The 27,426-nt window shown below is 36.9% G+C and overlaps 2 protein-coding genes across 2 annotated transcripts in view; both read left to right on the top strand.

Annotated features, from left to right (window-relative positions):
• Nucleotides 1–27,426, top strand: part of ATRNL1 (attractin like 1) — a 578,692-nt gene that overhangs the window by 482,472 nt on the left and 68,794 nt on the right. The gene's annotated exons all lie outside the window — the stretch shown is intronic.
• Nucleotides 8,603–9,640, top strand: LOC118828009 (proteasome subunit beta type-5-like). The gene is given in 2 exon segments (XM_036734374.1): nucleotides 8,603–8,709; nucleotides 8,711–9,640. Coding segments are annotated over 2 exon segments (792 nt in total). The 5' UTR covers nucleotides 8,603–8,613; the 3' UTR covers nucleotides 9,407–9,640.

Raw genomic sequence — 27,426 nt, 5'->3', positions numbered from 1 at the left:
TTTTAAAAATGATATACAAAATTACAAAAGTCATTTACAAACTTACAAAGAAAATTTAAAACAAAAATCTCAAATTTTCAAAGCATATATACAAAGTGTTGAAATATTTCTCCCAAATTAAAGATTAATATAAGGAAATAGCAAATGTAAAATTGTGAATCATCTTACATGGTTACCTATTATATGGAATATTATTCCTAGTTATTAAAGTTACATATCTCCTCTTCAATAAATATGTTTTAAAATTGTTACATTTTGAATAAAATTAATCAGAAAATATTAGGTTTCTTTTTATTCAAATGACAGCTTGTTTTTTAAAGCCCCTCAAAGCCTTGTCGTGTCCTAGGAAAGAGTCTGAGAACAATCACTATATGAAAATTCAACCCAGGTTTTCTCTGGATGGATTTATCAATCCAGATTCATCTTTACAGGAAAACAAACTTCTTTTTTGAGCAGAAGTGTCAAAAACAGCCATCATATAAAAGATGCAATATGCAAGATTATTTTTATTATTTTTACCAAGTATTTTATTTTGGAGAAATTATTTTGACCACAGTAAATTATGTAAGGAATAAAACCATCTGATTATACTAACAGATGAATGAAAAGTATTTATTAAAATTCAATACTCATTTATGTGGAAGTACTGAAATATAGGAATATATTTTTCTTTAATACAATCACAAAAATTTATCTGAATGCATGAGGCAGCTTTGTATGTAATGAGAAATATTAGAAATTTTTCCCGTTGAGAACCAAGATAGAGAATGTTGTCTGCTTTCATCATTAGTATTTAACATAGTTTTAGCAATGCTAGTTTTAGCATTAATGTAAGAAAAATAAATTGTTCAAAGAATAAGCATTGAATTTTAGACTAGAATCATAGACTTTGAGCTAGAAGAAAACTCTAGTGGTTATCCATATAGTACAACTCCATTTTATAGAAAAGGAAAAGTGAGAACCACATCCTTACCTAAGGACACAGAGCTGATAAGAGGCAGATCCCAATTTAGCCAAAGTATAGTTTTAAAAGAAAGAATTAACTTATAATTAGCCTAGAAAGGTAGTTTTGAACTAGATTTTAAAGGGTTTGAAATGCCAAACAGAGGTTTGTATTTTGTCACCAGTGCAATGGGTGGCCAAAGAAGCTTCTTGGTTAATGGAGGGACATGGTAAGACCTGTGCTTATGTGGTAAAAATGCATGGCCTAAACTCTGTTCAGAGCTGACATCATATTGTATTAGCTCCAAGAACCAAAATATTACCTTGTCTATTGTCATGTCTTTTTCTCCTAGCATCATCTTTACCTGTTCCATGTGAGCTTCTGCCTCATATAGGGATTGATATTTTCTCAAATTTATGCTATGCTCTTTATCAGGAATCAGCCTTTTCTGTAACAACTATGTTACATATAAATTATATTGAAGGTGCTCTGATTACATCATATTTATGACACAGATAGTAGAACAAAGTTGAGAAGCTTTTGTTATAGTGTCTATTATCTTTCATTAGTCGTCATCCTTTTTCTTTCCTGGAAATCACCTGATTGAGCACAACCTCTCCTTAATATTCCTTTTACAAAGTCAATCTTAACTGGCCTGTCATAAAGGTATAGAACTGAATCTTCAGTGCTAATTTATTGTCTCCAAGGTAGCCAAGTCCTTAAGAATTTGTAGATCCTTAGGAATAGTTGGTGATACTAAATTGTTTTTAGACAAAGGTACAATTGTAATAGAGTAACCAGGATGCGATACTTATAGTGATAATGTCCTCATTATCACTATTTGTGACAGGTGGATGATTTCTCTAAGCCCATGAATAATTGTCATGAGGCCCTTCAGAATGAAAGGGGCAGGGGAAGAAAAGAAGGATATATATCCATGGTATTAGTGGATTCATTGTGCGAAGGGTCTTCTATGTGATAAATAATCTATGAATTGCAGAGAAAAGTGCTACAAGAATTCAGACTTCTGGCCAGAAAAGTTCCATGAAGTTGTTTTAAGTTGATTTAGGTCAGAAAGAATAAATAAGCTTTCATGGAAAGAAAATGAGGTAGCTATGAACTCAGGGGAAAAAAAGATATTAGGTATTTTCAGGGACTTATGATTCATTTCTTTGTTTAACCTGGAAAAAGAGGTGTGTATATATATATATATAATTTTTCAACAATTTTTGGTAGTTATTTTCCTTTATAATGAAACAAAAACAGTTAAATGTTTAAATAGATTGGGGCAAGAATAAAAAAGAAAAGTATAAGAAATTTGCCAAGAGGATAAGGAAAGAATAGGAAAGTCAAGAATAAGATATCAAGACTAAATATATAGATGGCGGCTGGAAAGCAGGGACTTGTGTGAGCTCCCCGCCAGGTCCCTCCAAAAACCTATAAAAATGACTCTGAACAAATTCTAGAACTGCAGAACCCACAAAATAGCAGAGGGAAGCAGAGATCCAGCCCAGGACAGCCTGGATGGTCGCTGGATGAGGTCTATCGTGCACAGAGCGGAGGGGAGCAGAGTCCAGTGTAGATGGCAGCAGGACCAACCAGACCAGGAGCCAGGTGGAATGGGCCCTAGCACCCTGAATCAGTGAGCTGGGGCAGTTACCAGACTTCTCAACCCACAAACACCAAAAACAACAGAGAAGGTTAGTGGGAAAAGCTGCAGGGCGGGGCGGGGGGAGGGTGGACAGAGTGAAAAGAGTTCACAGTTCGGCCACTGCCCCAGGGGCAGTGGGGGGAGGTGCAGCTACAGAACTGGTGGGAGGAATTAAGTGGCGGATAAGAGCAGGAGTGTAGAGCCTGCTTAAGATTTTCATCAGGTCCGGGTTGGCAGTTCTTGGGGAAGGAGGAGTGCTGGTGTGGCAGAGCTGGCTGTATAGAAATAGCTCTAAAATCAGTGGCACATCCCCTCAAGCTTGGAAGAAAGTACTCTTTACGCTACAAGCAGTCATACCCTGCTGAAAAACTCAAGGGTCAAGGAAGTTGGCTGGGAATATGGCCAGGCAGCGAAAACACACTCAGATTCAGTCTCAGACTTTGGAATTGTTCTTTGGTGACAAAGAAGACCAAAACATACAGCCAGAAGAAGTCAACAAAGTCAAAGAGCCTACATCAAAAGCCTCCAAGAAAAACATGAACTGGTCTCAGGCCATGGAAGAGCCCAAAAACGATTTGGAAAAGCAAGTTAGAGAAGTAGAGGAAAAATTGGGACGAGAAATGAGAATGATGCAAGAAAACCATGAAAAACAAGTCAATGAATTGCTAAGGGAGACCCCAAAAATACTGAAAAAAATACTGAAGAAAACAACACCTTAAAAATAGACTAACTCAAATGGCAAAAGAGCTCCAAAAAGCCAATGAGGAGAAGAATGCCTTGAAAGGCAGAATTAGCCAAATGGAAAAGGAGGTCCAAAAGACCACTGAAGAAAATACTACCTTAAAAATTAGATTGCAATAAGTGGAAACTAGTGACTTTATGAGAAATCAAGATATTATAAAACAGAACCAAAGGAATGAAAAAGTGGAAGACAATGTGAAATATCTCATTGGAAAAACCATGGACTTGGAAAATAGACACAGGAGAGATAATTTAAAAATTATTGGACTACCTGAAAGCCATGATCAAAAAAGAGCCTAGATATCATCTTTCAAGAGATTTTATCAAGGAGAACTGCCCTGATATCCTAGAGCCAGAGGGTAAAATAGAAATTGAAAGAATCCACAGATCGCCTCCTCAAAAAGATCCCAAAAAGAAAACTCCTAGGAATATTGTCACCAAATTCCAGAGCTCCCATATCAAGGAGAAAATACTTCAAGCAGCCAGAAAGAAAGAATTTGAGTATTGTGGAAAAACAATCAGGATAACACAGGATCTAGCAGCTTCCACTTTGAGGGACCGAAGGGCTTGGAATATGATATTCTAGAGGTCAAAGGAGCTAGGATTAAAAGCAAGAATCACTTACCCAGCAAAACTGAGTATCATGCTCCAAGGCAAAAGATGGATTTTCAACAAAATACAGGACTTTCAAGCTTTCTCAGTGAAAAGACCAGAGCTGAATAGAAAATTTGACTTTCAAACACAAGAATCAAGAGAAGCATGAAAAGGTAAACAAGAAAGAAAGAGAAATCATAAGGGACTTACTAAAGTTGAACTGTTTTGTTTACATTCCTACATGGAAAGATGATGTGTATAATTCATGAGACCTCAGTATCATAGTAGCTGAAAGGAATATGCATATATATATGTATATGTGTATATGCATATATATATACATATGTGTGTGCCTATGTATGTAGATATGTAGGTTATATATACATATACATATATATGTGTATGTATATATGTATATATATATATATATATATATATATATATATATATATATATATATATATATAGACAGAGGGCACAGGGTGAGTTGAATATGAAGGGACGATATCTAAAAAAATTAAAATTAAATTAAGGGATAAGAGAGGAATATATTGAGAGAGGGAGAAAGGGACAAATAGAATGGGGTAAATTATCTCACATAAAAGTGGCAAGAAAAAGCAATTCTGTAGGAAGGGAAGAGAGGGCAGGTGAGGAAGAATTAGTAAATCTTGCTCTCATTGGATTTGACCTGAGGAGGGAATACCATACACACTCAATTGGGTATCTCACCCCACAGGAAAGAATTTGGAAGAAGATAAAAAAGGGGGGACGATAGAAGGGAGGGCAGACGGGGGAGGAGGTAATCAAAAACAAACACTTTCAAAAAGGGACGGGGTCAAGGGAGAAAATTCAGTAAAGGGGGATACGTTAGGAAGGAGCACAATATAGTCAATCTTTCACAACATGAATATTGTGGAAGAGTTTTACATATTGATACTTATGTGGCCTATGTCGAATTGCTTGCCTTCTTAGGGAGGGTGGGCAGGGAGGGAAGAGGGGAGAGAATTTGTAACTCAAAGTTTTAAAAACAGACATTCAAAAACCAAAAAAAAAAGTTTTTGCAGGCAACTAGGAAATAAGATACACGGGCAATGGGGCATAGAAATTTATCTTGCACTACAAGAGAAGAAGGGAAAGGAGGATGGGAGTGGAGTAGGATGACAGAAGGGAGGGCTGACTGGGGAACTGGCAACCAAAATATATGCCATCTTGGAGTGGGCAGGAGGGTAAAAATGGGGATACAATTCATCATTCAAACTCTTGTGAAAATCAGTGCTGAAAAACTAAATATAGTAAATAAATTAAATTATAAAAAAGACTATAATTGGAAAGAAAAACACTATGGGATGGAAAGATATGGAAACATCAGAATCATGCTACTCCTCTTTCATGCATTATCCTAGAAAATATAAAGGGGCATGTAGGAGAATATTCCCAAATTTGATTTTATTTCTTTATAGTCAAGTGAAAAACTAAGTTGCAAAAGTCTATTTGATTTATTTTATCTTTGATGCCCTATTACTCTTCTGTGTGGCTATAATGGCTTCACAGTTATAATCTATAGACAGAATACCTAAATTTGGCAGTACTTTACTTAATCGTAAAAAAAAAAAAATTACGGGAAACTTAAGCCTCCTTTCCTCCTTAATTACAAAGTTTTTTTGAGAATGAAAATAATCATAAAGCACTAGATGGCAGCCTTGTTGTGGTTAAGAGGCATCTAAAGCTTAAAAACATTTGAAGAGTGTTTTAAGTGATAAAATTAAAAATAATGTTGCATTAACATTGTTAAAAGAATCCTTCCAACTTTTAAAAATAAAATTGTCAAATAGTTCAATATCAGCAACCAATATGATTTTATCCATGGAAATGACATTAAAGAAAAGGTATTACCCTCTGCTTTGCCTCTGTACCCTAAGGACCATGAGACCTTTCCATTTGACTTACTCATATTATGTACTGACTCTTCTGTTAGAATGTGAACTCCTTAAGGACAGGGACTACCTTACTTTCTTATTTGCATCCCCCAAACTTAGCACAATGCTTTGCACATTATAAGTGCTAATTAGTTTCATTCATTCACCATCCAATCCTCAATAATTCACTTTATATGTCGTACTTACATGGGAATGCAGGGTCCAGTAAGAGTTGAGAGAATATTCCTAAGGAATGTTACAGAGAAAATTAAATCAATCCAAGGTAATTTAAGGATAAAATTGGAAGGACAACAATGAGCAGATAAAAAAACAGTATCTGCAAAAAATTTCTAAATATTTTTTCTTTATTAATGACAGTAGAGCTCCATTCTCTCTTTTTCAAAAATATAATTAATTAATTTTTAGTTTTCAACATTCACTTCCATAAGATTTCTCCCCCTAACTTTCCTCCGCCTCCCCAAGACAGTATGCAATCTGATATAGGCTCTATTTATACATTCATATTAAAAATGTTTTCCTATTACTCATGATGTAAAGAAGAATTAAAACTAATGGAAGGAACCATGAGAAAGAAGAAACAAAACGAAACAAAAGAAAATGAGAGCAAATAGTAAGCTTCCATCTGCATTCAGACTCATTTCTTTCTCTAGATGTGGATAGCATTTTCCATTGTGGGTCTTTTGGAGTTGTCTTAGATCTTTGCATTGCTGAGAAGGGCTAAGTCTATCAAAGTCAGTCATCACACAGTCTGGCTGTTACTGTCTACAGTGTTCTGATTCTGCTCATTTCACTCGGCATCAGTTCTTATAATTCTTTCCAAGTTTTTCTGAAGTCTGCCTGCTCATCATTTCTTATAGCATAATAGTATTCCATTACATTTATATATCACAACTTGTTCAGCCACTCCCCAGTTGATGGGCATCCCCTCAATTTCCATTTCTTTGCTACCACAAAAAGGGATGCTTTAAATATTTTTGTACATGTGGGTCCTTTTCCTGCTTTTATGACCTCTTTGGGATACAGACCAAGAAGTGGTGTTGCTGGGTCAAAGGGTATGTACAATTTTATAGCCTCTTTGGCTTATTTCCAAATTGCTTTCCAGAATGATTGGATCAGTTCACAGTTTTACCATCAATGCATTAGTGTTTCAGTTTTCCCTCTCCAATGTTTATCATTTTCCTGTTTTGTCATGTTAGCCAATCTGATAGGTTTGATGTGGTACCTCAGAGTTGTTTTGATTTACATTTCTCTTATCAGTAGTGATTTAAAACATTTTTTCATATAACTATGGATAGCTTTAATTTCTTCCTATGAAAACTGCCTGTTCATATCCTTTGACCAATTATCAACTGGGTTATGACTTATGTTCTCGTAAATGCTACTCAGTTCTCTACATATTTAGAAATGATGCCTTTATCAGAGACATTGGCTGTAAAAATTGTTTCCCAGCTTTCTGCTTCCCTTCTAATCTTGGTTTCATTGGCTTTGTTTGTGGAAAAACTTTTCAACTTAATGTACTCTCTATGTCTTTCTCTCCATCCTATTTCCCCCTGTGTTTATTCTTTTCTCTCTCCTTTCTCCCCTTCCTTCCTCACTGGAATTTTGTTTTTGACCACCTCCTCCATCTATCAGCCCTTCCTTCTATTAGCCCCCTTGCTTTTCCCCTTTACGCTTACAACCTCTATTCTGTTTTTTAACTTATTTTTTAGTTTACAGCACTCCATTCCGCAAGTTTTTGAGTCCCAAATTTTCTCCCCCTCTTTCTTCTCCCCACTCCCCACCCAAGATGGCATGTAATCCAATATAGGTTCTACATATACCTTCACATTAAACTTATTTACACAATAGTCAAGTTGTAAAGAAGAATTATTACCGATGGAATGAATCATGAGAAAGAAGAAACAAAACCAAAAAAGAAGGAAAAAAAGGGAGAGCATATAGTTTGCCTCGATCTGCATTGAGACTCCATAATTCTTTCTCTCGATGTGGATAGCTTTTTCCATCATGAGTCTTTTGGAGCTGTCTTTGAACCTTGTATTACTGAGAAGAGCCAAGTCTATCAAAGTTAGTCATCACAGATACTCTGTGTCTGTAATTGTGTATGCTGTTCTCCTGGTTCTGCTCCCCTCACTCAGCATCAGATCATATAAATCTTTCCAGGTTATTATGAAGTCCATCTGTTCCTCATTTCTTATAGCACAATAGTAGTCCATTACATTCATATACCACATCTTGTATAGCCATTTCCCAATTGATGGGCATCCCATTGATTTCCAATTCTTTGCCACCACAAAAAGAGCTGCTTTGAAATATTTTTGTATATATAGATCCATTTGCCACTTGTGATACAGCCCTAGAAGTTTATCCTTACAACTTATTCCCTCCATTCTACCCATCCTCTCCCATATATTTTCCCTTTCACCTCCTTCTTCCTATAGGGTAAATTGGATTTCTGTACCTGATTATGTTAATCTCTTTTTGAGCCAAATCTGATGAGAGCAAAGTTCAAACAATGCTCATCTCCCTACCTTTTTTCCCTCTACTGCAATAGGTTTTTATGCCTTTTCATGTGATGTAATTTACCCTAGTCTGCCTCCTCCTTTCCTCTTCTCAGAGTACAGTCCCTTTTCACTACTTAACTAGATTTTTTATCATTATATCAAAGTCAGTTTATACCCATGCCCTCTGTCTACATATACCGCTTTTAAATATTGTAATAGCAGGACTTCCGCTTTCCCTTAGTAAACATGGCGCTGGCCAGTGTGTTGGAGAGCTCGCTGCCTGTGAACGGGGTCGGATTTTTCGGGCTCGGGGGTCGCTCGGACCTGCTGGACCTGGGTCCGGGGGGGGTCCGGAGATGAGCTGTGCCTGGCGGCTCCCGGCTGGGGTGCCCCGGACGAGCCGGGGATCGAGCTTCTTCACGGAACCACCACTCTGGCCTTCAAGTTTCGGCATGGTGTAATTGTTGCCGTGGACTCCCGGGCCACAGCCGGTTCTTACATCGCTTCCCAGACAGTGAAGAAGGTGATTGAGATCAACCCTTACCTGCTGGGCACCATGGCTGGGGGAGCTGCGGATTGCAGCTTCTGGGAGCGCCTGCTGGCCCGACAGTGCCGCATCTACGAGCTCCGAAACAAGGAGCGCATCTCTGTGGCCGCAGCCTCCAAGCTGCTGGCCAACATGGTCTATCAGTACAAAGGCATGGGGCTGTCCATGGGTACCATGATTTGTGGCTGGGATAAGCGAGGGCCTGGCTTGTACTACGTGGACAGTGAGGGAAACCGCGTCTCTGGAGTCACCTTTTCTGTGGGTTCCGGTTCTGTCTATGCTTATGGGGTTATGGACCAGGGCTACTCATTTGATCTTTCTGTGGAAGATGCCTACGACCTGGCCCGGAGAGCCATCTACCAGGCCACATATCGGGATGCCTACTCCGGAGGTGTGGTCAACCTATACCACGTCCGAGAAGATGGCTGGATCCGCGTCTCCAGTGACAACGTAGCTGAGCTGAATGACAAATATCAGGGAGCCGCCCTCTGAAGGAGGTTGGGGGGGGTTGCTTTCTGGGTTTTTTGGGGTGACTGATATTTGATACCAGGGAAACAGTTCACCATCCAGAACTGGAAAGGGACCTGGCTCTTTTTCCTGTCTAGGACTTGATTATTTTTTAAAGCAACTCTTCATTGACCTCTGTATGTTATTGATTTGTTAATAAGCTGCTACAGAAGCAAATGTTCATTTTACTTTGTTGTTAACATTATACAACTCAACCCCCCCAAAAAAAAATATTGTAATAGCAGTACAGTTCTTCTCAAGAGTTCCAAATGTCATATTCCCTTATAGGAATGTAAACAGTTTGCCCTTATTAATAATATGTTGTTTTTCTCTTTGTTCTTTATCTTCTTATACCTCTCTTGAGTCTTGTATTTGAAGACCAAATTTTCTGTTGATCTCTGATCTTTTCATCAGGAAGTTTGGAAGTCACCTATTTCATTGAATGTCTATCATCTCCCCTGAAAGATTATGCTCAATTTTGCTGGATAGCTGATCCTTGATTGCAATCCGTGCACCTTTGTGTTACAGAATGTCATATTCCATGGCCTCTGATCTTTTAATGTAAAAGCTGCAAGGTCCTTCATAATCCTGACTGTAGTTCCATGGTATTTAAATTGTTTCTTTCTGGTTGTTTGCAGTATTTTCTCTTTCACCTTGTAATTTTGGCATTTGGCTACAATATTCCTTAGTGTGTTTTTGGGATCTCTTTCAGGAAGTGATTTGTGGAATTTTTCAGTGACTGTTTTGCCTTCTGGTTCTAGGACCTCAGGGCAGTTTTCCTTGATGATTTCCTGAAAGATGCTGTCCAGGCTCTTTTTTTCATCCTGGTTTTCAGATAGACCAATAATTTTAAATTGTCTCTCCTGGATCTATTTTCCAGGTTAGTTGTTTTACCAATGGGGTATTTTATGTTTTCTTCTATATTTTGATTCTTTTGTTCCTGTTTGACTGATTCTTGATATCTTATAGTCATTAGCTTCCACTTGCCCAATTCTAATTTTTAACAAATTGTTTCTTCTATTAGATTTTGTATCTCCTTTTCCATTTGGCCCATTTTACTTTTTAATGAGTTCTTCTCTTCAGTGAGTTTTTGTGACTCCTTTTCCATTTGACCAATTCTAACTTTTAAAGACTTACTTCCTACAGTCTATTGAGTCTCTCTTGTATATCTCTCCATTCTTTTCCCAATTTTTCTTCTTATTTGACTTCTAAAATCCTTCTTGAGCTCTTCCAAGAAGGCTTTTTGGGCTTGAGACCAGTTCATATTTCCCTTTGAGGCTTTAGATGTGGCTATATTGACAGTGTTGTCTTCTGTATTTGTGCCTTGATCTTATTTGTCCCCATAATAAGACTGTGGTCATTGTCTGTTTCTGCTTTTTGCTCATGGTGTTTGCCTATTATCTGGCTTTTAGAATTGAGCTCTCCTTCTGGAGTGCAAAGAGTACGGACCTAAATGTCTTGTGCTAGGAGCCTGGGAGCTAGTCACACTGGCTTTGTGTGCTGGGTCCTAAGGTGCTGGAGGCTGTAGGGGTCTGGTAGCTTACCTGATGCTAAGTTGGGGTCAGCAACACTGGAGCTCTTGGGGTGGGGGTGGGGAGTCTGGCTCCTGGAGGGGAGCCTGTTCACCCAGGCCTTGCACTCGAATGTTTGCCTGTTGGAGGATTCTGTTAGCCTAGAGTTATGCCTCTTGGAGTTATACTTCCTGGAATTGTGCTGAAGCACTGGGAGATTTGGCTGCTGGAGAATGCCAGCACATGCAGTGGTTTTCTGAGCTGATGTCTACCCGTTCCCCTGCCTGTGCTGAGGCACTCAGATCAGGGGGTGGGGATCCTGGTTTTGGCATTTGCCTGCTTCACCACCCTGGGGCTCAGAATTTCCCCCTGATTTGCTTAAGTAGGGCTACAGTGCCTCCTGTCTTGTATTTCTCTCCCTCCCCCAGAGCTGGAGGGGCCTTTCCTGTTAACCCTCCAAACTTCTTGGGCTACAAGACTGCTGCACTCCATTTTTCCACTGGCTCAGCTGTTCCAAGGGTTTTCCTGGAGTGATATTTTCTGGGCTTTTAGAGCTCAATAAGGGAGGGTGAGAGCAAGTTATTTCTTACTCAGCCATCTTAGCTCCTGGAAGCAGAAAACCTGCACTCTCTTTTGACTTTACCATCACAAACTCTGACATACTACATGAAGAAATGGAAATGACCCTAAAGAAAACCAAAATGCAGAGACTTATTGGACTAGAACAAATACTTGTAAAATACATCTTTGCTAGAGGCAATACCATTTGTAGGGCATTGAGAGATGGTCTTAAGATATCTGCATTATTGACACATAATCATATAGTAGCTGAATTTGAAAGTTGGAAGAGGCCTTAGCAACTGCCTAGTCAAACCAAATGCGTGGAAAAAATTACTGCTATAACAAGTAGTTATCCAGCTTTTTCTTTTTTTCCTTAATACTGTTTTTCCAATTACATGTAAAGATAGTTTTCAATGTTCATTTTTTGTAAAATTTTTCTCCTTCCCTCCCTCTCTTCTCCCCTGCACAAGACAGTAAGCAATCTGATACAGGTTATACATGTACAATCATGTTAAACACTTCCACATTAGTCATTTTGTGAATGAAGAATCAGAACAAACGGGAAAAACCACAAGAAAGAAAAAAAGTGAGAATAATATGCTTTGATCTGCATTCAGACTCCATAGTTCTTTCTCTGGATGTGGTTAGCATTTTCCATCACAATTCTTTTGGAATAGTCTTAGATCATTGTATTACTCAGAAGAGTTAAGTCTCATGGTTAATCATCACACAATGTAGCTGTTGCTTTGTACAGTGTTCTCCTGGTTCTGCATATTTCACTCAGCATTAGTTCATGTAAGTCTTTCCAGCATTTTCTGAAATTTGCCTGCTCTTCATTTCCAATAGCAAAAGAGGTGTATTCCAACAGCCCTTTCTATGAGACCTCAAGGGAAGGGAAAACCACCACCTCTCTAGGTTACATTTTCCACTTTTGGACAGCTGTGATTCTTAGGAGTTTTTCCTTTACATTGTGCCAAAATTTGCCACTTTGCAACTGCTACCCATTTCTCCTCCTTCTGTACAATGAGACCAGGTGAAACAAGTCTAGTCCACAAGAACGTTCTTCAAATCATGAAGATTATCATCATTATGTCTCCCCTGGTCTTCTCTTCTCTAAACCAAACATGTCCAATTCCTTCAAGTGATCCTCATATTACATAGATTCAATGCCCTTTACCGTCCTGTTTTCCCACTCTGGTGGGAACTCTGATGCCTAGAAATGATCACAACACTACAGAAGAGTTCTGATGTGGGAGGAGTACAGAGGGACTATTACTCCCCTATTCCTAAAAGGTATACCCCATTAATGCAACTCAAGATTAGATTTTTGGTTGTGGCATCACACTACTGACTTCTTATGCACTTGCATTCCACTAAAACCAACCAAATCTCTTCAGAACAACTCTTGCCTATCCATGCCTTTCACATTTTATACTTCTGAAATTATTTTTTGGTACTCAAGAACAAGACTTTACATGTATACTTATTGAATTTCATCTTATTTGATTAATAATAATAATTAAAATAGCATTGTATAACACTTTAAGTTTTGTTGAGCACTTTACAGATGTTATCTTACTTTGTCCTCGCAACAAGTCAGTGAAGCAGATGCTATTATTTAACTCCCTTTACAAATAATATGAGGAAGACAGAAGTTAAGTGAATTGCCCAGGATCACATAGCTAAGTAAATATCTGAGGCTGGATTTGAACTCAGATTTTCCTGATTCCAGTCCAGTATTATGTTCACTGTGCTACCTAGAACATTGCAGAACCTTATAATTGATATCCATAACAACACATATTAGTTTCAACTATCTGCACAGTAGAAGAACAAAGGAGGAATGCCTGTTACCCAAAGTTGGATAAGCAACCTATTGAGCAGTTCCATAAGGACTGACATTTTGTATTGCTTGACATACATTTACTACTGAAGAGAAGAGTGGGATAGATCCCTTTTGGGGAAATTGATCAGTGTTCTTTAGTTACCTCAAGCTACTCCCTTAAAGAAGAAAGGTTAAGCAGAAAGCTCTTTTAAAAATATGCCACCATTTTTCTCATGACAATGCGTAGCTACTGGTCATGAAATACCAATCTTTATGAAATTGACAGTCATCCAAACAGCAGTAGAAAGCTGTATAGTGGACATTAGTAGAATGTAGCATATTAGTAATAGGGACTAGCACAGGAGAAGTGGTGAGAAGATATCAGGAGAGAATTACATGATATGAAAAGAAAAAAGGGGCAATTATATAGGAGAGTTAAGGTTTGCTAATAGACTCTATGTTAGTTATCCTTGACAGTGTCATGAACTCTGAAAGAAGGACTCCATCAACTTATGTGCAGTCTCCAGTAGAAGGCAAATCAAACCAAAACTGTGACTTCAACCATTATATCCCCTCAGACCCCAATGGAAACAGGCCAGGACTCTGAAGCCAACAGTGGTGGGAGTAGCATTGCTTCCAATCCAGTGTCCACAGCCATCATTCTAGAAAGCAGCCCCTACAGAGGTGCAGCCTGACAACTATTCCTTCAGGGGCTGCAGCCATAGCTACCGAAAACCCAGAAAGCAAAGTTCTTAACACCAAAGTCCTTGGTATAGTCAAATAGTTCAACATCAGAGACTGATACGATTTTATCAGTGAAAATGACATTAAAGGAGAAGCCTATTAATCTGCTTTGCCACTATTCCCTAAAGAATGTGAGACTTTACATCTGACTTGTAGCTGGAACTTCCCATGTATGTTGTCTCCTCCACTCTGATGGGAGCTTGTTGGGAGCAGGCCCTGTTTTGCTTTTTCAATTGTATCTATTGCACCTGGCACAGTGCTTTGTAAATGGTAAGTGTTTAATAAAAGCTTCTGGTGCATTAACTTCCAAGAATCCTTTCACCCAAAAATAACCCTCCCTTATAACAAAGATATACAGTTAGTAACACCAATGTTCATGTTCTTACCTCCCCATCATTTCTCACTTCTGACCCTTTCTATTTGCACAGCCACCAACTTAGTTCAGTCCCTCATCACACCTTGCCTAGGTTGTTATAATGTACTCCTATTGAGTCTCCAAACCTCATGTTCCTTTTTATTCCAGTCCATCCTCTACAATGATGCTAAAGTGATTTTTCCCAAGTGTAGATATGACTATATAACAAACATGTAAATTCTTGTTTAACTTCTAAAGATCTTCACAACCTGGCACTACCCTATCTTTCCAGACACATATTGCTGCTTTTCCTATGCCCTACAGTCCATCTTAATTGTTCTCTTTGGTTGTTACAAAACATTATCATACCCTGTGTCTCTATTGGGTATCCTTCATGTCTGCAAAGCACTTGCTACTCACCTTTTACTCATAGCAGCCTTCTTTTTCTTTGAGCAACATCTTCTACATGAAGCTTTTCCTGATGCCCCAACTTCCTTCCTAACTACCTTGCATGTAATTATCTATATTTATTCCCTGTATATTCATGTTTTCTATATTTGGGTAGACCAGATATGTCACTTCCCCTAGAGTCTAACTCCCCTTTGCTCTTTCAAGGTGAGCACAATCACTGTAAAGTTAATTCTGGCTGGCAGGTTTGAAGGGATAGGGATGAAGAAAGGATGTAGGGGGAGGGAGCCTAAAGCTTGACCACTTGGCTGCAAATAATTTTCAAGACTCTAGGGATCACCCTAATGTGGGGGAGATATATATTCACACAACAACTGTAGCTTCTGAGCCCCCACCAGTGTGCCTTCCATTCACACAAAATAATTATGATGAGATCATTGACTCTTAGAGTTATAGAATGCTGGACTCAGAATCAGGAAGTCCAAAGTTAAAATCTATGTGACCCTGGGCAAGTCACTTGACCTGACTCAGGCTCATTTTCTTAATTTGAAAAGTAGAAATATTAATAGCAACTACATCCCAGGGATATTGCAAGGATTAAATCAGATAAAATATATAAAGTGCTTTGCAAGTCTTAAAGAATTATGTAAATGTTATTATTATATCATTACTAATAAAAATAGATGTTTATTAAATGAGAGGACAAAAGCAATAATAATTGCACTATTTTCTCAATAGAAGCAAAAGCAGAAATAATAAAAATGTAAAACTCTTACCAATCTTTCATCATGAGCCTTCTGAAATTGTGGCTGGTTGAGGTATTGATCATAGTTCCTAAGTTTTTCAAAGTTCTTTGTCTTTAAAATAGTATTATTGCATAAATTGTTCTTGTTCTGTTCATTTCACTTTGTATCAGTTCATACAAGTCTTCCCAGATTTCTCTGAAAACACAGTCTTCATCATTTATTATAACACAATAGTGTTTCATCACATTCACCTACCAAAACTTGTTCAGTCATATGCCATAAGAAGTGCTCCCTCAGTTTCTAATTCTTTGCCACAACAGAAAGAACTGTTTTAAGTGTTTGTACAAATGAGTAATTTTCCTCTTTCTTTGATCTCTTTGGGTCATTGATCTAAATTTCTTTCTAGAATCATTGAATTTAAATTGATAAATTTACACATGTATTTACATAGGTAAATTTTAATATGCATTTAAATGAATATTATAGAAACATATGCATATATTTAAGTGGTAGTTTGGCATAATCTAACAATCTGTTAAATTAAAGCAGTCAAGTAACCCCTGTAGATAATTATGTAGAGCTATATCCTCTGTCTTATTGGCATATTTCTATTATATGTATTTCAAAATTTCTAAATATTTTAGTTAAACCTTCCACTTTATCTTAATATTGTTTATTGAATTGTAACATAATTTTAAACAAGTGAAGAATTTCTCAAAATGTTGATAAAGAGAAACAAACAATAAACACAGGGGGAAAATGATCATTTTCATGAGGTAGAATGCCAGTTTTCAATATATTCCCAGGGTTTTCTATTATATAACTAGGGGCTATGTGATTAAATAATACATTAAGCAATATTTTATCCTTAAAACACTAAACATAAGATAAATTACCAAAATACTTACATGATAGCATGTTAAAGTATGAATACAGGCTGCTTGTTTTTTTCTAAAAATGCTCCTACTTCCCTTTTTATCCTAGGATTTTCTGTTACTCCAGATTACTTGGACTAGCCTTTATGGCTTCTTTTAGTTTAGTTCAAGTCTAAATAAGTTTAGGAGATGCTGTTCTAGCAAATCAAATTATGTTATATATTGTGTCTCTGTCTCTGTCTTTATCTCCCCACACCTGCACATGTATACTTGCAAGAATAATAGCCACAAATAAATTCCAAGAAATTATTCAGAAGAAAAATACATCAGAAGGGGACAAAGAATCAACTAAGATATTGTGATTTTGTATATTATTATAAACATATACATGCATTTATATATTGAGATAGGAATGTAATTTTAGCAAGCTACAATTTAGATTTTAGAGTTTTAAGTATTTTAGTTTTTATTTTTTGTGCGTTAATTGGAATGTTCTGTTATGGTTATTAATAAATACTCTGTTAAAAAAATCAATTGAAGTATTTACCAACTAGCCCCTTGCTACTTTAAAACACTCCTTTTTATTCCTCAATTAACTCTCAATATTTTTTCATACAGTAGTTGTTCGCAACCTTTTTTTCTTTCTTTAAGCCCCTTCACCTCTTACTGGGAAAGTCAACACTTTCTCTTGTCATCCCTATTTCAAGTCTCTGAACTCTTTACCCATCCTCTCTACCTTTTCTTTAATCTCTGAGGAAGAAGTAATCCTCCTAGCCAAGATCAGACTCTGTAATTATGACATTGATTCTTTTCCCTTTCGATTCCTCTGAGATATTGACTCTTTTATCATTACTCTCATCCATATATGTTGTCTCTCCACACCTTCTCTTTTCCTTCTATTTACAAAAACATATAAGTCCCCTCCATACTCAAACAGATAAACAAACAGTCCTGTTGGTTCACCTTGCCATAGCCTCAAATTATCATCCTATATCTCTTCCCTTTTACTGGAAACTCCTAGAAAGGGTCATCTGACCCAGCTAGCTATACTTCCTTATCACCTCCTTCTAAGTCCCTTCTAATCTTTCTCTGAACCCAACATTGCTTACAAGGTTCTCTCAAAAATCTACTCTCTCTTAAATACCCCCATGTCTATTAAAGGGGCCACCATTCTTCCTGCCACTGAAGTTCAGAACCTTGGAGTCATCCTTGACATTTCTCTTTCCCTTACCTCCCGCCATCATAGCTAATCATTTGCCAAGTCTCATTAATGCTACCTGCACAAAATGTCTCATATCTTCCTCCATTATCTGAAATTATATCGCCACCACACTCATCACTCTTTTTTGGACTACTGGAACTGATTCCTAATTGATCTCCCTGCTTCCAGTTTCTCTCCTCTCCAATATGTCCTCCTGTAATGTTAATCAGCAAAAAATGAGTCTGGTCTGGGTTTGAATGGGGCAGGTAAAGTGGGATCTTTTGTCTTGGAGTGTTTCTCTGCACTAAGACAATCGAGAGTCATTGAATTGTATATGATGTGGGTGCTGGTGGTTGGAGCTTTCCCACACTGATTTCTCACGCTCTAAATGGTGAGCCTCAAGTGCCCCAGGGCTGTGAGATGGGTATATAAGATCCAAGATTGGCATTTTGTTTTGGGGGTACACTCATTGAAAGAATATGGGTGATGAGACTCTGGGCAAGTCATTGAAATAACCTCCTCAGCTCTGTAACCCAGACAGATATTGGTGCTTCTCTGGTAACTATGAATTGTGATTTAAATCAGACAAGGTCTGTCTGTTGATGTTTGTAATTTCTGTTTGTATGTGCCCTGAAGTTCAGGGGGGGCTGATCTTTTTGCCCCGAACTAAGTGAATGATATATGCATGCTTAATTAAACTGAGATTGTTAACCCCTTAAAGTTGCTTTCCTTAGAAAAGCAGATCAAAGAACCTGTGTTGATAGCCCTTCCTGTATGCTGGTTGTTGTTGGTCTTACACAGCCACAGTAGCTGCTAGTAGATTGTTGTTACACCTAGACTTAATAAAATAATCATCTAAAAAGTCACTCTCTTTCTCAGAAACCAGGGACTCACCATTACCTCTGCTCTAAAATACAAACTCCTTAGCTAATGGTTAGTACCTTCCACAATCTGATTTCTACCTACTTTTCCAGCCTTATTTCATTATACTCCCTGTCATGAACTGTGATTCATTCAAATTTTACTACTAGCTGTTCCCTAAATATAACATTCTATATCCATTCTATATAAATTCTATATTTATATATCTAGCCCTTTTATATTACACGACTTACATTCTTGCATTGAAAACTGCCTGCTGGGTATCTCAGTTGGAATATTCCCTTCAGTATCTCAGGTACAACATGTTCAAAATAGAACTCATAGTTGGTTCTTAATGGGGACAGGGAGAGAGGGGAGTTGGATTGAATTGAAAGAAACTATGGAAAAATGAGATTTTAAATTATCTCTTTATTTCATTTATTGACATTCATTATAATCTCTTACCATAGATAACTATTAGTTTCTGTTGTATAGAGATACAATCCTATTTTTGGTCATGTAATTACATTTTAAGGTAATAAAGAATATATTTTCTTATTTAGTGTCATATCATAAAAGTTTCTAGCAACAATTATTCATTCAATTATCCCAAAACACTTTTATTGAGCACTGAACATATGCCTGAACCTTAATTTCTTCATTAATTGCTTTGATTCAGCAAAAGTTAATATCTTGTTTCAAACTCCATGGATGCACACGAATAGAATTTATACATACTACACTGCTAAAGTGGGACCCAGGATCTTCATCAATGAAATTAACTCTAAATCTGATGATCCTAAAATAATCCTAAGTAATTATAATGTCTTATTCAATTTGACTGTCCAGAAGGATAAGTTAATACACTAAAAAGAGATGTGGGTAGACCAATAACAATTAAAATTCTTTTCCTTTCTATTTTAAGCAAAATTTTAGTGGATAAAAGTAGAAGTTTAAGAACATTTTATTTTCAGGGAAAAAAAACTGCCTACATTGATAATCGATTAAACAATGAAATAATTAATATTCAGTATATATATATGTACATATATATACTATGCAGTACATATGTATGTATGTATGTATAATATAATAATATTATATTATTAATATAACTAATATAACCACACAAAACAAAAAATTGTGATTTCTGTCATATGTAAAATATTAATTCAGTACTTAAGGGATAAAGATAAATAATTTTACAAAAAGTTTTCCCTGATTAAAAATTGCTGTTTTTAAACTAGAATACTTTCCTAGCATATATTCTGTACTTATAAAGCATTCTTATATTTTAAAAGGTCATTTCATGTTCTTATTCTTCTTCATTTTCCATTAAAAAGGGATTTTTTTTTTACTTTTTGTTAGCTAGGAACATGTCATACTGGCACCACTTTTTGAAAGAGAAGATAATGTGCTAGGAAATTGGTACTTCAGACAATTCTTAATAATCACTTGTTAATCCAGTACTTCCACTTCTAAGGATTTCCTTTCAATTTCACCTTTCTAGCAGATCTTCATCCATTTTGTATTTCCTCTTCCATAATAATTGGCAGTATTCGAGTGATACAAATAAGACACTGAACTAGTGGCTCACTATTACATTTTCTCCTTGGATCGTGGCATCCATTTATGTTAAAGCAATTCAGAAAGATTTCAAAAGATAACTGGTGTAGTAGAAACTTTAATTTGACTTATGTGTAATTCCTTTTATCTGAGATAATTGAAGTTCTTTATATAATCCAATAATTATGTAACTGGAGACAGTAGATAGTATACCTTTATTTTCTCCTTAAATAATACAAAATCATTTTATTAAATAATCAGACACGTTGATTATGGAATCCATGTCAGGAAAGATTCCCCCCTCTCAGTTCCTGGTGGGGAAATGGGTATGCATCATGAAAAGAAACCCAAGGTTCAATCCTTTTTATTTATTCTTTAGGCAATACATGAGGCATAATGGAATCTCTCTATATCTATCTATCTATCTGCCCATATATTCATTTTTATAGACACACCTAAAGGGATTTTACTACCTTAAAATTAATCCCATTTATGACATTGACCCTCTAACATTCACCTTCAGTTTGGGGTACAACAGCTTCTGCCTGCATTTTTTTTTGCACCAAGAGATTACTGGGGCCCAGAAATGCTCCAACCACTTGTTCACATCCACTAGGGTTTCATCATCACAGACCTCCAAATACAAATATCACTCCATGAGAAATGATATGTGATCTGTGATTCATGTATCAACTCTGTAGACAGGGATCATCAACTTTAACTGGGCATAGAACCCATTATCCATATGCCCAGCCCAGAATTAGCTTCAAGAGGCTGAACTTTGCTACCATTTTTCTCCATCTTCTACTGAATCCCTAATTAGATCAAAGGTCAACATTTAGAGGCCATTTTATGGTTGCTCTCTGTAGTATAAGCAACTCCTCACCTAGTCAATAACTTGTCCACTTCTGCCATTTTCTTTTACATGCCCCATTTTTCTGTATGCACTCAATAATTATTCTCTGCTTAGGAGCTGGATTCCATTACCAGCATGCCAAATGAGCCAAGTGTGAGGCTTACTTTTGAGGGTTTCTAAATAAAAATTAAAGTATTTCCTCCAAATATCTGGATATGTGGCTCCTGCTAAATGACTGTCCTTCCCTGCTTCAGTTATTGCAACAGTAACACTTACTATAAATACTGTGTACCTATTCAAGCTGAAATGGAAAACACAAATAAAAGGTGGCAACCTTTTTTGCCTTACTATTTTTTTTTGTTCAATGAAGGAAAATTTATATTGAAAGCCAAAAAAAGAGCTCCCTCAATATTAGTTTCCTTTTATGTAAAATTCTCTGCCTTCCTCACAAGGTAGTTGTAAAATATAAATGGGGTAATTTTCAAGAAACGGCTTTGTAGGGGCAGCTAAGTGGTGCAGTGAGTAGAGCACAGGCCCTGGAGTCCGGAGGACCTGAGTTCAAATCCAGTTTCAGACACATGACACACTTACTAGCTGTGTGACCTTGGGCAAGTCACTTAACCCCAATTGTCCTGCCTCCCCCCCTCAAAAAAAAGAAAGGGCTTTGGGTTGTATGCACAAGGTAGCATTACTATGTGATATGAGAAAGATGTGGTACTGATAAGGCAGCCTGATGTGGAAAGAGGACTGAACTTAAAACATGAAACCTGGCTTCAAATGCTAGTTGACTACTCAATATATAACCACCGGGAAAACCATATTCTCTCTCTGAAACTCATTTTTCTCCTTGAAAAAAATGGAGATAGCTTAACTAGGTCTACCATTACATGGCTATTTTTTGGGCCTTTGTAAGCCGTAAAACACTATGGAAAGGGAAAAGTTGTTATTGTCCTTGGTCCCCACCACACTTATTGAAGCAAAGACTTCTCTCTTTGTTTGAACCAGACCTCACATGCTCTTTCCATATTTCCTTCCTCCTTATCCTACTCCTGCGTGGCAGGAATCCTGGATTCTGTGTGAGGTTTTTAGTGCAGTGCAAGTTCTGGTAGTTTCTATCAAGTTGGAAAAGCTTTGATTCTTGTCCTCTGAGTAGCAGCTTGACTAAGTGTGGAGAAACTCATTCTCATATCAGTTAACAATTATTACTACTGTCCTTGTTATTCCTATTGTTCTCTTTTTATGGAATTCAAATAGAAGTTAATCTAGGACTAGTCACTGTAGTTCTTTTCTTTAATATTTAATATTCTGTGAACTATTTCACAAGTAGATATGATAACTTTTTAAATTGAGTAAAAGTATAGGGATATAAGCTCATGTCCCAGATGCTCACTGAAAACATCTTTGGGGTAACTCAAGTAGCAGACAGAATGATGGGACATACATACATATATATGATTATATGTTTATATACACACACACACCACATTCTGTTCTCACATGAGGTTGGTTTCTTTTGCTAGATCTCGATTATTTTTAAATGCTTCTTATGCATAGTTTAGAGATAATGAATATTTGCTATGACAGCATCTGTTAAAATATTGTTCTTATGGTAAGCAGGGAATAGTGTGAGCTCCCTACCGAGACCCTCCAAAAACTTATAAAAAATGGCTCTGAACCAATTCTAGAACGGCAGAACCCACAAAACAGCAGAGGGAAGCAGGGCTCCAGCCCAGGACAGCCTGGATGGTCTCTGGGTGAGGTCTATCCCACACGGAGCTCGGAGCTGGGAGCTGGAAGCTGGGAACGGAGTGGAGCAGAGCCCAGCCTGAGCGGCGTGGACCATCCAGACCAGAAGCCGGGCGGAGGGGGCCCTAGCGCCCTGATTCAGTGAGCTGCAGCAGTTACGAGACTTCTCAACCCACAAACACCAAAGACTGCTGAGAAGGTTAGTGGGAAAAGCTGCAGGAGTGGAAGGAGTTCGTGGTTCAGCTTCCAGCCCCGGGGGCAGCGGAGGTGGGGCAGCTACAGCTGTTGTTACTTCCGGCTCCAGGCCCACCTGGTGGGAGGAATTAAGTGGCGGATCAGAGCAGGGGTGCACAGCCTGCCGAAGATCTAAGCCCAGTTCGGGTTGGGGGTTCTTGGGGAAGGAGCAGTGCTGGTGTGGCAGAGCTGGCACCTCCCCCCAAACGTGGAACATAGAACTCTGTAATCTACAAGCAGACATACCCCACTGAAAAACTCAAGGGTCAAGTTAGTTGGCTGGGAATATGGCCAGGCAGCAAAAACGCACCCAGATTCACTCTCAGACTTTGCATTCTTTCTTTGCTGACAAAGAAGACCAAAACATACAGACGGAAGAAATTAATAAAGTCAAAGAGCCTTCAACAGAAACCTCCAAGAAAAACATGAACTGGTCCCAAGCCATGGAAGAGCTCAAAAAGGATTTGGAAAAGCAAGTTAGAGAAGTAGAGGAAAAATTGGGAAGAGAAATGAGAAGGATACGAGAAAACCATGAAAAACAAGTCAATGGCTTGCTAAAGGAGACCCAAAAAAATACTGAAAAATACACTGAAGAAAACAACACCTTAAAAAACAGACTAACTCAAATGGCAAAAGAGCTCCAAAAAGCCAATGAGGAGAAGAATGCCTTGAAAGGCAGAATTAGCCAAATGGAAAAGGAGATCCAAAAGACCACTGAAGAAAATACTACTTTAAAAATTAGATTGGAGCAAGTGGAAGCTAGTGACTTTATGAGAAATCAGGATATTATAAAACAGAACCAAAGGAATGAAAAAATGGAAGACAATGTGAAATATCTCCTTGGAAAAACCACTGACCTGGAAAATAGATCCAGGAGAGATAATTTAAAAATTATTGGACTACCTGAAAGCCATGATCAAAAAAAGAGCCTTGATACCATCTTTCAAGAAATTATCAAGGAGAACTGCCCTGATATTCTAGAGCCACAGGGCAAAATAGAAATTGAAAGAATCCAAGAAATCTCCTAGGAATATTGTCGCCAAATTCCAGACCTCCCAGATCAAGGGGAAAATACTGCAAGCAGCCAGAAAGAAACAATTTGAGTATTGTGGAAACCCAATCAGAATAACCCAAGATCTGGCAGCTTCTACATTAAGAGATTGAAGGGCTTGGAATGCGATATTCCAGAGGTCAATGGAGCTAGGATTAAAACCTAGAGTCACCTACCCAGCAAAACTGAGTATCATGTTCCAAGGCAAAATATGGAGTTTCAATAAAATAGAGGACTTTCAAGCTTTCTCAGTGAAAAGACCAGAACTGAATAGAAAATTTGACTTTCAAACACAAGAATCAAGAGAAGCATGAAAAGGTAATCAAGAAACAGAAATTGCAAGGGACTTACTAAAGTTGAACTGTTTTGTTTACATTCCTACATGGAAAGATGATGAGTATGATTCATGAGACCTCAGTATTAGGGTAGTTGAAGGGAATATGCATATATATGTATATATGTATGTGTATATATATATGTTTATGTATATATATAAGTGAATGTGTATGTAGGTATATATCTATGTGTATGTGTATGTATGTATGTATATATATATGTGTTTATATATGTATGTATGTATGTATATATATATATATATATATATGTAAAAGAGAGAGAGCAGACACAGGGTGAGTTGAAGATGAAGAGAAGATATCTAAAAGAAAAAGAAATTAAGGGATGAGAGAGTAACATACTGAGAGAGGGAGATAGGGAGAGATAGAATTTGGTGGATTATCTCGCATAAAGGTGGCAAGAGGAAGCAGTTCTATGGGAGGAGGGGAGATGGCAGGTGAGGGGGGAATGAGTGAACCTTGCTCTCATCAGATTTGGCCTGAGGGGGAATACCATACATACTCAGTTGGGTATCTTACCCCACAGGAAAGAAGAGGGAGGAAGATAAAAAAAAAATAAAAGGTGGGGGGATGATGGAGGGGAGGGCAGATGGGGGTGGAGGTAATCAAAACAAACACTTTGGAAAGGGGACAGGGTCAAGGGAGAAAATTCAATAAAGCGGGATGGGTTGGGAAGGAGCAAAATGTAGTTAGCCTTTCACAACATGAGTATTGTGGAAGGGTTATACATAATAACACATGTGTGGCCCAGGTTGAATTGCTCAACTTCTTAGGGAGGGTGGGTGGGAAGGGAAGAGGGAAGAGAATTTGGAACTCAAAGTTTTAAAATCAGATAACTGAAAACCAAATATGTTATATAAATAAATTTAAATTAAAAAAAATATATTGTTCTTAAATGTTTATAGATCAATGTTATAACCAGGTAATTTTAATCATCAATTCTATCTGTGACAAAGTTCTGGTTTCACTGTAGTTTTTGTTAAGCTCTTGAGGATATTTATATATTTGTATTTATGGCATGAGTTATGTTGTCTATTTCTTTATGAAAGAAAGTGACCTTTTCTTGTATAATTTTAGCCAATAGCTATGTCTTTCTGGCTATTTGGTAGGTACTAACTTTTTTACAGTTTTTTATTGCACAGTCTTTTTGCAATGATAGCAGTTTGCAATGTGAAGTAGTTTTGGGGACCATAAGGATAACCTATCTATATTTTGGAGTGCCAATGACCTAATCCTGAATTGCCCTCACAAATGTATCAGTGTCCACAAGCAAAGTAATATGACAACCATTTGTTAGACTCTTTGTCACTATCTCGCTATGATGTTGGTTAGGTTCATGTGCATGTCGTCTATAAAGAACTTTTTGCTTCCACCCTTGGTTCATAGTTGTTGCATAAATTACATCCACATGTAAATCATTTTTGGTGTTGAAGATCAAAATGGTCAAACGTATATACCTGTTATCTACTTTTACTATTGCTCAGTAATGTCTGCTCATTCAAAAAATATTTCTGTAACTTTTAAATCTATTTATCATGTGTTCTTATATCTATCAATCCTCTTCCTCCTATTGATGAAATATTAATATTTCCATAGTTACCTTAGGGCAATGGATGCTATGTTTTGTCAGTTTTATATATTGGTTTCTATTAGGAAACTTTCTAAACATGTTACAGTATACTGTTATTATTCTGAAAATGCCCATTAATACTGATATTCCATAGATGTTCATTGTCGTAAATGTGTTTTTCCCATTGAGATCTGATTCTGTTAGGCCTTTAATATACACAGCCATAGTATTCTCCTAAAAGCTTTTGCTTCATTTGACATGACTGGAGGAAACCAAGGTGTTCATAAGCATCATCTTCATCCATTATTACAGTTTGACTTCTGAAATCAAGCTTAAAGTCTTTAGTATCTGTCTGTCCTTGGTATACATGAAAAATTTTCATTTATTAAGTATAAGTAACATTTTGATATTATCAGACAAAGATTACATAAGATGATGAAGATATTGAATATATCCTTCTATGGAGTCATAAAATTTATGTTAACCATGTATATCAAGTAATACAGTATACTTCTGGTAATTATAATAATAAAAACAATAGTAATAATAACAGCATTTATATAACCCTTTAAGGTTTATAAAGCCCTCTATATTTGTTATCTCATTTGATATTCACAACCATCCTGGGAAGTAGGTATTCTCATTTTCCTCATTTTACAGATGAGGAAAGTAAGGCTGATAGAAGTTAAGGTACTTACCCAGAGTCATATAACCAGTAAGTGCTTCAGACAACATTTGAACTCAGGTCTTTCAGACTCCAAGTGCAGCACTTTTTGCTCTTCCTCACCTAGCTGCCACTTTAATTGGAAAGTCATACTCAGTTCTATTTAGGAGAATTAATAATAAATTTAAGCCTAGAGAAGAATTGTAAAGAGCTCAAGCTATCTCTGTAAAAGATGCCACATTTTATATCCATTTCTCTTAACATCATTATATTCAAGGAATGCTTTAAATAAAGAACACTTTCATGAACATAAAATACTCTAGTATTTTCACCATTCTGAATCTATTTTATATAGTTATAATACCTAAAAAATGGTACAAGTATGACACCAAATCAAAGATTTTGTGATAATCAACAAAAGCACTATATTATCATCATTATTATTTTTATGGTGTTCAGATAGAAATTATGCTTTGGTAAGTAGTTATCTTGCTATTATTTTAAATGTTTTACAGTGTATTATAGATGTATAAAACAACTGCTTGTTATATTTGAATAAAAATAATCAGATATCCTCCATAGGTTTACTAAAAGGATCCTTTGTGTAGCTTCGGTAGTGTAGATAAGACAACAGGAACAATGTGCACCTCATCGGATTCCCACATGATTTCTAACTTTGCTAGGCTTCTCTATTTTGAAAGTGCTTCATTCTATGTACTTTGATAATAATGAATATTTGGTATAGTAAGTAACCTTTATTAAAAATATTCTTTTTTTTTAATTTTTTTTTCTTTTTTTTTTAATGCAATTTATTTATTTAACATATTTGGTTTTCAGCATTGATTATCACAACATTTTGAATTACAAATTTTCTCCCC

Source organism: Trichosurus vulpecula, chromosome 8 (assembly GCF_011100635.1).
Source record: "Trichosurus vulpecula isolate mTriVul1 chromosome 8, mTriVul1.pri, whole genome shotgun sequence".
NCBI lineage: Eukaryota > Metazoa > Chordata > Mammalia > Diprotodontia > Phalangeridae > Trichosurus > Trichosurus vulpecula.
Note: the sequence above shows the minus strand (reverse complement) of the source record. Positions and strands in the feature narration are given on the sequence as shown.